Source organism: Meleagris gallopavo, chromosome 5 (genome assembly GCF_000146605.3).
Source record: "Meleagris gallopavo isolate NT-WF06-2002-E0010 breed Aviagen turkey brand Nicholas breeding stock chromosome 5, Turkey_5.1, whole genome shotgun sequence".
NCBI classification, from domain to species: Eukaryota; Metazoa; Chordata; class Aves; order Galliformes; family Phasianidae; genus Meleagris; species Meleagris gallopavo.
In genome coordinates, this window is record NC_015015.2 from 56,140,151 (window position 1) to 56,153,499 (window position 13,349).

The 13,349-nt window shown below is 63.9% G+C and overlaps 2 protein-coding genes across 4 annotated transcripts in view; one reads left to right on the forward strand and one right to left on the reverse strand.

Moving 5' to 3' along the window:
- Positions 1-13,349, reverse strand: part of MDGA2 (MAM domain containing glycosylphosphatidylinositol anchor 2) — a 375,704-nt gene that overhangs the window by 181,263 nt on the left and 181,092 nt on the right. The window lies entirely within an intron of this gene.
- LOC100541844 (dedicator of cytokinesis protein 2-like) overlaps positions 71-13,349 on the forward strand; it is a 47,297-nt gene continuing 34,018 nt past the window's right edge. Inside the window, exons 1-21 of one of the 3 annotated variants that reach the window (XM_019616005.2) lie at positions 71-704; positions 802-842; positions 993-1,048; positions 1,117-1,213; positions 1,291-1,439; positions 1,732-1,867; positions 1,974-2,128; positions 2,230-2,311; positions 3,211-3,338; positions 4,143-4,226; positions 4,694-4,773; positions 5,039-5,164; positions 5,371-5,495; positions 6,111-6,209; positions 6,342-6,414; positions 7,112-7,215; positions 9,413-9,602; positions 12,400-12,497; positions 12,669-12,758; positions 12,905-13,005; positions 13,099-13,233. In XM_019616005.2, the coding sequence (XP_019471550.1) occupies positions 521-704; positions 802-842; positions 993-1,048; positions 1,117-1,213; positions 1,291-1,439; positions 1,732-1,867; positions 1,974-2,128; positions 2,230-2,311; positions 3,211-3,338; positions 4,143-4,226; positions 4,694-4,773; positions 5,039-5,164; positions 5,371-5,495; positions 6,111-6,209; positions 6,342-6,414; positions 7,112-7,215; positions 9,413-9,602; positions 12,400-12,497; positions 12,669-12,758; positions 12,905-13,005; positions 13,099-13,233 (2,333 nt within the window). In that variant the 5' untranslated portion in view covers positions 71-520. Of the gene's footprint in view, positions 705-801; positions 843-992; positions 1,049-1,116; positions 1,214-1,290; positions 1,440-1,731; positions 1,868-1,973; positions 2,129-2,229; positions 2,312-3,210; positions 3,346-3,376; positions 3,589-4,142; positions 4,227-4,693; positions 4,774-5,038; positions 5,165-5,370; positions 5,496-6,110; positions 6,210-6,341; positions 6,415-7,111; positions 7,216-9,412; positions 9,603-12,399; positions 12,498-12,668; positions 12,759-12,904; positions 13,006-13,098; positions 13,234-13,349 lie in introns of those variants that run through there. The other 2 variants (XM_019616004.2, XM_031553739.1) reach the window with 2 other exon arrangements.

Below are 13,349 nucleotides of genomic sequence, written 5' to 3' on the forward strand. Positions count from 1 at the left end.
GGGGTCTGACAGGGACCCCCTGGGCTTCCCTGTAGGGAGCCTGATGCCTGGCAGGGAGGCGAACAGGACTGAGGCCAGGGGCTGTGCAGGGCCCCCGTGCAGAGAGCAGGAGGGGTCCGTGGGGAGCTGAGGGCCCTTGGAGCTGCGAGGAGCCAACACGGCCACGGGGGTCCCGGATAATCCATGCAGATCTGGGAGCACTGCAGTCCCTGGGATGCAGGCTGGAGGGCTGAGTTAATGGGGTGAGGTGTGAGCAGGGTCCCAGCAGGGAGCCACCAGCTGCAGGCACGTCTGTAGGGACGGTCCCTGCGCAGGGTGCAGCCCATCCTGTGGTCAGGGCTGCCACCTCCCAGAGCCGCAGTGGAGCCGTCGCTGTGCAGAAATAGCAGCAGGAGCAGCGCGGCCGCTGCTGCAGCAGGAAGCACCCCGTGCTGCTGCTCACCCTGTGCGGGACCGGGACTCTGTGCCGTGACCCCCAAAGCTCAGGGCTGAGCGATGCCTGGAGAGGTGGCTCTTCCCTATGTGGGGGCCGAGTGAGAAGTACATGGCCGCAGGGCCTCTGCTGGGCGGGGGCAGGACGAGGAGCCCCTGCTCACAGCTCCTGGCCCCTCTCTCTGCAGCCGTGTGGAACTTCCCCAGTGCCAACGAGCATCACCTCCCGCTGGAGATTGGGGAGACGGTGCGCATCCTGCAGGCGTCCGAGGGTAAGGGGTCCCGGCCGGGCTGGGGCTGAGCTGCACTCGGCTGGCAGTTTCCGGGCCCCAAGCCTGGCTGATGGTGAGCCCCTCCCTTCTCTTGCAGGCTGGTACCGCGGGTACTCGCTCAGGAACAGGGCTGCCCGGGTAGGTGAGGGCACAGGGGAGGGCTCACCCAGCCCTGGCTGTGGGGGTGCCCACTGGGGACACCGAGGGGATGGGGACCCCTGCGGGGTGCTCACTCTTCGGGAAGCCTCCGGCCCGTGCCTATGGATACCGCTGATTGCTGCTCCCCAGGGCATCTTCCCGGCCTCACTGATCTGCCTGAAGGGCGCGGTGGTGGAGCGCAGGGGGTAGGTATGGGGCGGGGGGGCAGCCCCGTGCTGGCAGCGGGCGCTGCAGGGCTCTGTGCCCTCCCCAGGGCGGAGGAGAGTGTGGTGCCCGCCGAGATGCCCATGGTGCAGGAGATCACCACCACGCTGCGGGAGTGGGCAGCCATCTGGAAGCAGCTCTATGTGGTGAGGGGAGGTGGGGATGGGGGAGCACGGGGACGCAATGGGGCCGGGGGTGACCCTGCACACGGCGCTGCCCACAGACAGGGCAGGTGGAGCGGTACTGCAGGGTGAAGCAGATGATGTACGAGCTGATGGAGCAGCGCTCGCAGCTGCTCTCGGGTACGCTGCCCAAGGACGAGCTTCTGCAGCTCAAGAAGGAGGTGACCAGCAAGATCGACTATGGCAACAAGTGAGAGGGGAATGGGGCTGTCCTCATGTCCCCGCTGACCTGGGGTGGCAATGGGGACAGTGCTGTGCAACCCACCTCGCCAAGAGCTCTTGCTGATGGGCCCGGGTTGGGGCAGAGCGCATCCCTGGTGCTACTGCTGTTCCCACCCCGCTGCCCTGCTGCTGGCTGTGACCTCCAGGACCGTCCTGCCCCGTGCCGTGCTCACAGCCCCCTGCCTGCAGGTCCTGGAGGGACACGCAGCCCCGCGTACAGCCCAGCCGGGCTCCGGGTCCCACCTCACCCCCCTCTGCAGGATCCTGGCGCTGGACCTGGTGGTGCGGGACGAGGATGAGAACATCCTGGACCCCGACAGGACCAGCATCATCAGCCTCTTCCAGGCGCACAGGAGGGCGGCACAGACCGTCACGCAGCGCATCCAGGAGGAGACGGTGAGGGTGGCACCGACCCGACGTGCCGCGTGCCCATGGCGCCGCACACAGCCGTGCCCCGCAGCCCCGAGCTGCGTGTGGGGCTGAGCAGCCTCGTGCCCCGCAGAGCTCGCAGCAGAGCCAGCCGGGCTGCAGCGCACGTCTGGCGGCTTCGCCCTCCCACAGCCTCTACCTCTGCGTGCGTAACTTCGTCTGCAACATCGGCGAGGAGGCGCAGCTTTTCATGGCTCTGTACGACCCGGGAGAGCAGCGCATGATCAGGTGCGGTGCTCCCCCTGCGCTGTGAGCCGGGCTCCCGTCCCTCTGTGCCCTCCGCGTCCGTGCCGGCTCCTCTGCGGGCTGCTCACACCGTTCCCTCCCAGCGAGAGCTACGTGATCCACTGGGCCAGTACGGGCGTCCCGCGGGACATCGAGCTGCTCAACAACCTCCGGGCCATCTTCACGGTGAGCCCCGGCCCTCGCCCACCCGCTCTGGGTCTGTGCCTGGGGGATGGCACACATCCTCTCACCTTGCTGCATTGCAACACCGCCCTCGATGCAGCGTTTGGGATGCACTGACTGTGTGCAGGGATCCCCAAGCCCGTCCCGGTCCACATCCTCCCCATGCATCCCACTCCCAGTTCTGCCCCTCTGCACGCTCTCTCCCGCCCCCCTGTGCCCCACTCCATGCCCTCCCCCGGCCCCGTGCCCGCCCTCACCCCGCAGCCAGGCTCGTCCCGGTTTCGGCTGCCCGCAGGGAGCCGGGCGAGGAGCAGCTCCTGCTGACTGCGCAGGTTTCTGCTGCTCGAGCGAAGCTGCGCTGACCCTCAGGACGGCCCGAGCCATCGATATGCAGATGAGCCGGGAAATCAATGTAAATGAGCAGCATCAGCACTTCCAGCCGCACGGTCCGACTCCCCCAGCGCTCGCTCCCCTCCGATCCCTGCCTGCGGCTGGCACCGCGTCCCCGAGCTGCGTTCCCGTGCCGCAGCCCCACAGGGGCAGCGCCCATGAGATCTGGTCTGACCGGGTGCCTGCAGTTGGGGTGTATGGCTGCTCCCCGGGTCCCGCATCGCGTCAGGTCTGTCTCACCTCGAGGTGCTGTGCCGTGCCATGGGGACTCCCTGAGGCCATCATCTCTATCAGCCCACACTGTGTTGTGCACACAATCCCCGGGCCTCCTGCAGCAGCTTTGTGCCCTCTGAGGGGCACAGCAGCAATCCTGGCCCCGGAAGCAGAGCCCTGCAGCAGCTCTGCACTCCATTAATCGCACCCCCAGTTATCTCCCCAGGCAGTCGCGGCTCGCCGTGCTCTCCTGGCAGCAGAGCATCCTCACTCAATTCTCACACCCTGCTGTGCCCCAGGACCTGGGCAGCAAGGACCTGAAGCGGGAGAGGCTTTTCCTGGTGTGTCAGATCATCCGGGTGGGCCGCATGGACCTGCGTGAGAGCCTCAGCCGCAAGCTCAGCACCGGGCTGCGCGGCCCTTCGGCATCTCGGGTGAGGGGGGCTCGGGGTGGACCCCAGCACCACACCAACCCCATGGGCAGCTCCCGTACCCAGACCCCCACCCTCACTGCTCTGCCCTGTTCCCTCCTTGCTCGCTTTTCCCCATCACCATCACTGCGCTGGCCGGGACACGCAGGTGGTGCCAGCAGAGCCCCCCAGAGCAGGGAGCCCCATGCAGAGGGGAGTGCAGGAGCTCCCGCGCCCCGCCTGGCCTGACAAATGCTGCTGCTCTGGGTATTGATCCTCTTTGGATGGGCTTGGTAGGAAATTATCGATTTTAATTGGCCAATTAGCGTGCACTAGGATCTTGGCCACGAAGTAATTGCCAGGTGAATTATTAACATACCGGCAGCTAATTGCGCTCTGAGCTGAGCGTGTCTCTGGGGAGGGAGCAGATGGATGGTCCTGGTGCAGCAGTGCAGCGCCCTGTCCCTGCTGCCTGGGGCTGCCACAGGGCTGGGGGTGCCACCAGTGTGGCCACGCAGACCCTATGGCAGCCCTCCCTGCCGTGGCATTGAGTCCACCCCCAGCAGAACTGCGGGCACAGCATGAGCTCCTGCCCAGAGCCTCGTGTGTCTCAGTGCCACCCAGCACCAGATGGCAGAGGGGTCCTTGTGGGACACGGTGACATCCCTGGGAGCGGTGTCCGGGCACAGCAGGATCCGTGCTGGGATACAGGGCAGGGTTGTGGCTGCAGAGGGGACAAAACAGTCCCTGGGTGTGTGCAGGAGGGTTTGGGACGGGGGTCTGTGGCACCAGGGCTGCATCCATGGCTGCTGTGTCTGTACCATTGCAGTGATGGACATCACTGACATCACCAAGGGGAAGTGCGAGAGTGACGAGGACAAACAGCACTTCATCCCTGTGCACCTGTGAGTCCTGGGGCTGAGGGCAGGCAGTGCTCTGGTGGCTGGCTGGCATGGGGACAGCGGTGGCACAGGGACAGCGATGACGTGGGAATGGTGGTGGAGTAGGGCAGCAGGAGTGCCAGAAACAGAGAGCAGATGCTGCTGGGAACTTTGGCTTTGGAAAGAGACTGTGAGTCCCTGGAGCACTGTGTAATCAGGATCAGGAGCTCTGTGGGGTTAGAAGAAAGGGTACTGATATGGCCCGTGAGATACTGAGGGATTCGGACCTTCCTGGAGCCCCGGTGCGGCTCTGTGGGTGTGAGAGTGTTGTGGTTCATCCCAAACCAGCCTGGGTGCTCTCCTGCACCTCCCTATGGGGGGGCTTTGCAGCAGGCGGGTGAGGAGACGCATGGGTCCGACTCGTTTTGCTGTTGTTGGTGGAGAGCAGCAGTGCTGTGTGAGCCCTCCCAGCTCCTCCTGGTGTCTGGCAGGGCGGCCGCCGAAAACGACTTCCTTCACAACATGATCAGGAAAGCAGTGGAGGGGAAGGACATCAACCACAAAGGACAAGGTAGCAGACTCCCCCCTCCCCCCAACCCAGTAAACCTGCAGCAGCCACAGGTTGTGATCATGCCGCTGCGTGCAGCAGGGCTGTGGTTGGAGCTGTCCTGGCAACCAGGATCAGCCCTGTGGGGGCAGGGGGGGATCACTCACCCAGCACACCTCATGGCTGTGCCCCGTGGGAGCAGCTCTGGCTGCAGCTTTGCCCCACGGCCTGGCTCGGGCCGAGCTGGCGCCAGCCGTGGGGCTGACATCCCTCACTCTGTTCCCCACAGGGTTCTGGCTGTCCCTGAAGATGCTGTGGGGAGACCTGAACCAGGTGCGCAAGGACCACCCGCACCTCGTGGACCGCAGCACGGTGGTGGCACGCAAGCTGGGCTTCCCGGAGGTCATCATGCCAGGCAAGCAGGGAGCAGCACCGTCCTGCTCCATCCTGCAGCGCATCACTGATTCCGGAGAGGGGCGCAGCAGCGCTGCTCTGCAGGGGCAGCGGAGGGCAGTGGGCGTGAGCCCCGTGCACGCGTTGGTGCCGACCCCGAGGCGAGGCAGGGGAGGCTGGGCTGGCAGTGCTGGCTGCAGTGGGACCCGGCTCACTGAGTGCTTCTAGGGGACGTCCGGAACGACATCTACCTGACGTTGGTGCAGGGAGAGTTCGACAAGGGGAACAAGAAGACGCAGAAGAACGTGGAGGTGACGGTGTGCGTCTGCGACGAGTCGGGCCGTGTGGTGCAGGTATGGTGAGCAGTGAGTGCCCACGCATCCCTGAGCAGGGGCAGCAGCTCTGTGCCTGGACAGCCCCGGTGGCAAAGTGGTGCTCCTGAGGTTCTCCTTCAGGACAAAGCCTTGGGAAGGTGGTGGGAAGGGAAGGCCCAGCCTCTCCCACCTCCGTGCGCCCGCTGCCTCGTCTCTTTTCCAGGGTGTTTGCTTTCATTGCAAACTGTTCTTATCTGGCCCGTGGGAACAGGTTGTTAATTAGCGAGGCGCCTGCTGGGCTTCTGCAGAGATGCGGTCCCCATCTCTTTCTGCCTGTGATAATGAATTTCCTGTAGGGAGGCGGAATTCCAGCCCTGAGCACTACTGGAGCAGCGCATGTCCCTCCCCGCTGCCTCTTGGAGGCTGCGGCAGCGCTGGCTGTGGCAGACGGGGACGGGGCAGCGTTTGGCTGGGAAGGGATGCTCCAAAGCACGTCCCCACACTGCCTGGGCTGTGTGGGAGCAAGGCAGCTGCAGGGGTTCTGGACCCCTCTGGTGCTGTCTGTGCTGGGATAGCAGGGGGTGCCTTTGGCATCCTTCGATCTGTAAGTCGTGTAAGGCTTGCTGGGAGCTGACCACGAACATCTCTCTGCAGAATGTGATTTACCACGGGGCAGGGGACAAGCCGGCCAGCGAGTACCGCTCCGTGGTGTACTACCAGCAGCGGCACCAGCGGTGGATGGAGACGGTGAAGGTCTGTGCTGGTCCACATCGAAGTGTGGGCTTTGGACCTGGCAGCTCACAGCCCCACACAAAGCAGGGGGTCAGGACTGGCCGAGTTGCCCAGCCCCTCCCCGCTGCGCTCATGTGGGTTCTTCTCCCTCAGATTGCAGTTCCCATTGAGGATGTCCACAAGACCCACCTGCGGTTCACCTTCAGGCACCGCTCCTCCAGTGACAGTAAGCACTGCTCTGAGCACTGCTCTGCTCGTGGTCCCGCGGGGCTGTGGTGGAGGGGCTCTGGCTGTACCTGGGGTTCAGAGGCAGGAGCCACACAAGCAGCCCTTGTCCTGTTCTGCTGTGAGACCTGGAGGAAGCGAGCTGCTGTCCCTGGTTTGCTCCGTCCCAGCTGCCGTGCAGAGATACAGACCTCGGGATGTCTCTGCCTCTGCACGGCAGCTCCCGGGCTCTGTGCTGGCATTGCCTGGGCCTCGTGGCCGTGGGCTGCAGGGAGCAGAGGGGCTGCTGCCAGCTGCTTTGCAGAGCCGAGAATCAGAGGCCATGAGATGGGGCGGCTCTGTGCACCTTCCTGTGGGCTGACGGAGGAGTGGGAGCAACCACAGCTGCAGCGCTGGGCACGATGGTGGCCTGGCACGTCCCAGCTGCAGGGAGGGTGGCCGGGGTGGTTGGCCTGACCCTATCTGCCCCAAACCCACAGGCACGCAGTCCCCACCTCCCCTCTGCTCCCGTTTTTGGCGTTCTCTCCCTCACTCTCACTCTCATACAGCTGTTGCAGCTGCGGGCCCTGCATGCATCAGTGCATCTCGTGGTGCTGCGGTGGAAGGCAGCGATGGCCTCAGCACAGCAGCCCCGCACGGCTGCACCCACCCTTCCCCTGCGCTGCCTCCACCTCCCTCTGTGCCCTTTTCTCTCCCAGCTAAAGACAAAAGCGAGAAGATTTTCTCCATGGCCTTTGTGAAGCTGATGCGCCCTGATGGCACCACGCTACGTGATGGGGAGCACGACCTCATCCTGTACAAGGTAGGGCAGAGCGGGCTGTGCCGGCCCGGGCAGCGCCCACAGCCACGTGTGCAGGGTCCCCATCCCCATCTCCTGTCCTCGTGGGCCCCACCACGGCTCTCTGCACACATCATCTCTAACCCCGCTGTGCGCATCAGCGGTGCCAAGTTTTGTTTAGGAAAAGGAACTTCAATGTGTCAGCCCCAGCAGGGAGTGTCCTCATGGAGGGATTTGCTGCGTTTTACCTGATTTCACCGGGGTTTGTTGGCTTAAAACCGCTCGGTCTGTTTTTCTTCTGAGAGCACAGAGGAAATGCGAGGAGGGAAGGCTCGCTGTTGGTTAGGAGAGGCGCAGTTGGCTGACGCAGCTGGTGCTCTCCCGTGCTGTGATGGGAGCTGAGTCTGTCACGGCCATGGGGAGCAGTGGGGCTGCACCCTGGGCTCCTGCCCTGTGCACCCCCATACCATTGCAGGAGGTGATTCCCTACCTCAGCCCCCCAGCATTTAGCTGAAGTTCTCTGTGGTCTTACCGCTATTCCTGGAGGTCACTGCCACCATTCTGGGCAGACCCAGTTCCCCATACAGGTCCCCGTGGGTCGGGGACACTCAGCTGCCATCGCTGTGCAGCCCCATCCAGCCCTCCCCATTGCTGTCTGCACCATAGAGGGGTTCCTCCCCCCTCTCACATCCCTGTCCTCTCCCACCAGCCGTCCCGGTGCCTCAGCGCTCCTCCTGGGGAGCGGTGCCCCAGCAGCCACCCAACACTCCCATGGCACAGCTGTGCACTGCCCTGACACCGCTGTCACTGCTGTGGTCCTGCCCACGTCTGCACATCACTGCCCGTCTGCCTGTGCAGCCCCCACCTGTCCTCCCCCCCCCTTTGGGTGCAGGCAGCACCCCGAGCCGTGTGCTGCCTGCCCGGAGCTCTGGCCCCGCGCTGCCCTTCTCGCTGCTCATTCAGCATTTTGCTGATTCCTGACCTCCCTGCAGCGAGCTGCAGTGCCCAGCGCGCAGACAGAGAGTCGTGCTTTTCTTCCCCAGAAGAAAACTGCATTTAAGATCTGTTATCTTATCCTCTGCACACTATTTGGGCAGAGCACCCGAATTCATTACGTGCTGCTGCAGCCGCGCTCTCCTGCGTCCTGCCCTGTGCCACATCCCCACGCACAGCAGCACCTCCTGCCTCCGGGGCATCCTGGAGCAGACAAAGCCTCGCTCATCTCCTGCTGTGTGCACTTTCTGCTTTTCAAAGAGTTGCTGCTGCCCTGGCTGACCCCGCTGCTCAGCAGATCCGCAGGCTGTGCGCAGTGTTGGCGTGCTCTGCGCTGCCCTCCCCGTCCTGCAGCTTTCTGCTCCTCCCAACGAGCGCCGGGGCCGGGCTCCGGGAGGCAGAAGATATTTCATCTTTATCTTCCTTTGCCAGAGGAGCGTGAACTCCATCCTCGCAGCTCCTCAGACGCTTCATCTCGTGCTGGGGGGGATGTGTGTGAGCCCACCCACCCCCTCGGGGCCACGCTGCCCTTGGCCTGCAGCTGGGCGCCGGGCTTACGCACCGAGGGGAAAAGCAAACCAACAATTCTGCCATCTTTGACCTTCAGAAGAAGAGAAGTTTGCTGGGCAGGGTGGCAATCGGGGCAAAGACAAATGCTCATTGCTGAGCTCAGAGCTCTGGGCAGCAGCGGTCCGTGGGACTGCGTTGTGCCCCTGGGCTGGTGGCACTGCTGGGCCGTGGCCTTAGGGTGGGGAACGGTGACAGCAGCAGTTCCTCAGCCTGTCCCACCTCTGCAGGGACCCTGCCGTGTGCCCACCCTCCTGGTGCAACTCGCGCACGCAACTCTTCCGTTGCTCGCTGCTGCTCCAGCCCCGCAGCCCTCACCGCTGCCTGCACTGCCGCCATCTCCCCATGCTCTCCCACCCGCGTTTTGGCCCCATCTGCACCAGCTGGAACGCAGCCTCCTCTCCCTGCACACAGGTCCCCGTGGAGCTCTACGGGAAGCAGCTTTGCGAGCTGCTCTGTGCGTGTTAAGCTCGGAGGAGCCGTCAGAGCGCTGATTTCGGGTTGCAGCGATGCCTCAGAGCCAGGAGCTGCTGACCTCTGCCTCCCTGCCCTGGGGATACGCGCTCACCTGCAGCCCTGCTTGTTCCCTTGCCCCACAGCCGCCCCGCGCCCGCCAGGCTTCCCAGCTGAATGCGTGTCTGTGAGCCGTGCTGTGTTGCAGGGGGACAGCAGGAAGCTGGAGGACGCGGGCTCGTACCTGGGGCTGCCCTCCACCAGGAGCCCCTCGGAGCCCCGGATCCTCTCCGGGTCCTCGTTCCGCGTGGGTGGGAGCGTGGCAGGCCTGGCTGTGTCGGCCCGGGACAGCTTCCAGATCTCAACGCTCGTCTGCTCCACCAAGCTGACCCAGAACGGTGAGTGCAGGGTGCGGTGCGCTGCTGGCTGTGCTGCTGGCACGTGATGAACGATGCGCGTAGCTGAGCGCTGTAGTGCTTGAAAAGAAGAAACCTCTTTATTTGCTCTTCAAGAGCAAATTCTACAGAATGGCAGCAGTGAGCAGCCCAGGTCACTGCACCAGGCGTCGAGCAGGCGGTGCTTTGTTCCCTGAGCTCTGCTGGGTCGGTGGTGCCAGGGGATGGGACGGAACGTGGCTGTGCCCCACAGCCCAGCTGCGTGTCCCTATGCTGAGCACAGTGGTCCCTGTGCATTGACTCTGCCAGCCCTGGCCGCCCCCATCTGTCCCTTCCCACCTGTGCTCCACAGCAATGCTGTCCTGGGAGGGGGTCTGTCTGGCTCTGCTGCCTGAGCTGACTGTGTGTCCTCAGGGGTGGAGAGCAGGACCAGGCCTGCTCTCGTTCCCAAAGAGATGGAATAAATACAGCTTGCACGCCTCTATCCGCAGGGGCTGGTTAGGAAGGGGGCTGCTGTTATCCCCTTGTTACGAGGAAGCAGAGCTGCAGAGTGATTTACAGCCAGGACAGGGGGAGTGCCGGAGCCCTGGGGGTGGCTGGGGCTGTGTGCAGCAGGATGCTCACTGCTTCACCGCCGGCTGCGGGGATGCTGCAGAGCCAAGAGTGCGGGAAAGCAGAAGTGCTGGGCACTGACATCCTGCTTTGACATCGCCAGTGCTCCCGAGGGAGATGGCAGTCCCTGAGCTGCTGCGGTGTCCCGGGCTCCCGAGGCTCTGGGGCTGCTGTCCCCCAGATGGGCAGTGCACACGGTGGCTGCATCTCTCCCTGTGGCTGCCATCCCTGCCCCGTGGCTCCGCTCACTGCTGCCTCTGTGTGCTGCCGAAGGCTCAGGGCTGCCACTCAGTGTTGCTCGCTTTGTTTTTATCGAGGTTGTCTTTTGGCTTGTCGCTCTCCTGAGCCCTCCTGAGTTAGCAGCGGGTTGCTTTTCCAAGGCAGGGCAGTGTGAGCAGAGAGCTGCAGGCTGCAAGCAGCTGCACGCACCGTGCTGAGCCGAGCCCTGCCGGCAGCCACAGGCAGCGAGCAGCTTCTTGGCCTGCACAAAGCCCTGCAGATGGTAATTAATCTGCTCACACCCCTGAGGGAGCCGAGCTGCTGCCTTCAGTTTAGGAGCTGGAAGGAGCTGCTGAGTGCTGCTGCTGAATGCTGTGCGACCTCTGAAATCAGGATGGGAATTGGGACGCCGTGTTTTGAAGCACGATCTGTGGCTGCGTAGTCGGAGCTTTCAGCCCCGAGGTCCTTTGCTCAGTGCACTGAAGGCAGGCAGTGCGTGTGCCCTCTGAGCGCAGACACGCCAGCATTTAGAGAGGATTTCTGACTCGTACAGAATGTATAGGGTGCAGCAGCGCAGCCGTGACTGAGTGCTGGCATTTATGCAAACGGCTCCACGTGTGCATCTGAAGCAAACAGAGCCCAGCTGGCAGCGCAGGCTGCCCGCCCTGACGGCTCAAAGAGCCACGCAGTGCCCTCACCAGGGCTCACTTTGGGGGCTGTGCAGTGTGTGTGCAGCTGAGGAGCAGCCAGGGCTGTGCTCCGTGCCCTGCGATGGTGGCGGTGCTCTGTGCCGTGTCACTGCACGTGTCAGCAGCAGGAGCAGCCGCCCGTCCCTCCCCAGGGGACGCAGACACACAGACACGGGTTAAAGCTGTGCAGGAGCGTTGGCAGCAGTTGGGCTCTGTGTGCTCTCGGTCCATGCAGAGGAGCTGCACCGCTGCTTCGCTCCCACACCGCAGTGCCTCCTGTGCGGGGCTGGTGGCTGGGAGCGCTCAGCTCTGCGTGTGCTGCAGGCAGTGACGCAGCTGGGGACACCGCAGTGGGGCTCCCGGTGCTCGGGGTGCACAGCACAGCGCACGGTGACTCAGTGCTGCTGCACCGATTGGTTTGGGACCGGTATGGTGCAGTGCAAGTGGGGTTTGGGGCTGCCGCAGTTCAGCTCATTCTCTTCCTGCAGCGCAAGTACAGCCCCCGTAGCACTCACCCTTCAGTCAGGGGAGTGTTATGTTTCCGTGGGAGTGAAAGCAGGAGGTTTCTGTGCTGAGCAGCCCCTGCACTCAGAGCTGCACGCTGCACATGTGGCAGCTGCAGCCACGCTCTCACCACTGCAGCGCGCTGAGCTGCAACGGTGCTGCTGGCCCCGTGGGCTGCATGGTGCTGGATTGGTGCTTTGCATACCTGCAGCACCGGGGCTGAGGGCTTGTATGTAATGTGCCACAGCCCCACTGGGGGTCTGGACCCCCCCTCGTACAGAGGAGTTGGAGGCAGCCGCACACTTCCCCTTTTGCTCAGGGTTTTTGTTGTGCAGAAGTTGGGTGCAGGGTGCAGGGTGCAGGGTGCAAGCTCTGGGAGGGCTGTGGGGCCCCCACCCATCCTGTGTCTGAGCCTGTGGGGGGCAAGGTGCCCCAAAGGGGGGCTGGAACAGGTGGCCCCGCTGCAGAGCACAAAAGGGGCAGGGTTAGGGCTGGCACTAGGGTTAGGATTAGGGCTGATGTTTGGATTAGAGTTAGGGCTGGCACTAGGGTTAGGGGTAGGATGAGCAGGGTGGCTGCTCTGTCCCCATGTATCCACAGTGTTTGGTGCAGGCACAGCTGGCCCCCACCCACGGCTCTCCATGTCCTTGGGGTGCATGAGGAGCTGCATCTCGTCCCTTGCAGGGCTCTGCCTGGGGCAGAATGGTGCCCGGGGTCCCTGATGTGGAGCCTGGGTGTGCACAAAGCCTGTGCTGATCTTTCCTATCTCCCCGCAGTGAACTTGCTGGGGCTGCTGAAGTGGCGGGCCAAGCCCAGCCTGCTGGCGGGGAACCTGCAGAAGCTGATGCATGTGGATGGAGGGGAGGTCATCAAGGTAGGAGAGGGGCTGCTGGCACACAGTGGGCAGCTGGCAGGTCCTGGAAATGGGCCGGACACCTCCGAAGGAGAAAAGCTGTGAAGGGACAGCAGCAGCTCCGTGCTGGAGGTCCTTCCTTCTCACAGTGCTGGGAGTGCTGGAGCTCTCACTGCCGTCTCCTCCCCGCAGTTCCTCCAGGACACGTTGGATGCTTTGTTCTCCATCATGATGGAGAATGCGGACACTGACGTCTACGACACGCTCATCTTTGACGCCCTGGTAAGCAGGATCTGTTTCCCAGCCGAGCTTTCAGCACGGGACCCCGCCAACCACGGGCGTGCTGCCCACCTTGCGCCCGGGTCCCTCACCGTGTCTGCGCTGGCGCCCGGCAATGCTCCGTGCTGAGCCACGCGGCCTCTCCGCAGGTGTTCATCGTGGGGCTGGTCGCTGACAGGAAGTTCCAGCACTTCAATGCCGTCCTGGAGGCGTACATCCGCCAGCACTTCAGTGCCACGCTCGCCTACAAGTGCGTGTGGAGCACCGGGGCCGCGGCGGGGCTCAGCACCGGGCAGCGCGGTGAGGAAGCGCCGCGCTCTCCTGACGTGTCCCCATCCCGCAGGAAGCTGATCGGGGTGCTGACACAGTACGTGGAGCAGGCGAGCCGCGGGGAGCCCTGCGAGCCCCTCCTGCGCACCTTCAAGGCCCTGGAGTACATCTTCAAGTTCATCGTCCGCTCCCGGCACCTCTTTGCCCAGTAAGTGCCACGCGAGTGGGGACGGCGCCGGGAGGAGCCGGGAGGGGCCCGCGGGGTCTCTGTGCGCTCTGGGTGCACGGCGGGAGCCGGGAGCTGAGGGTGGAACCCGCGGCTCC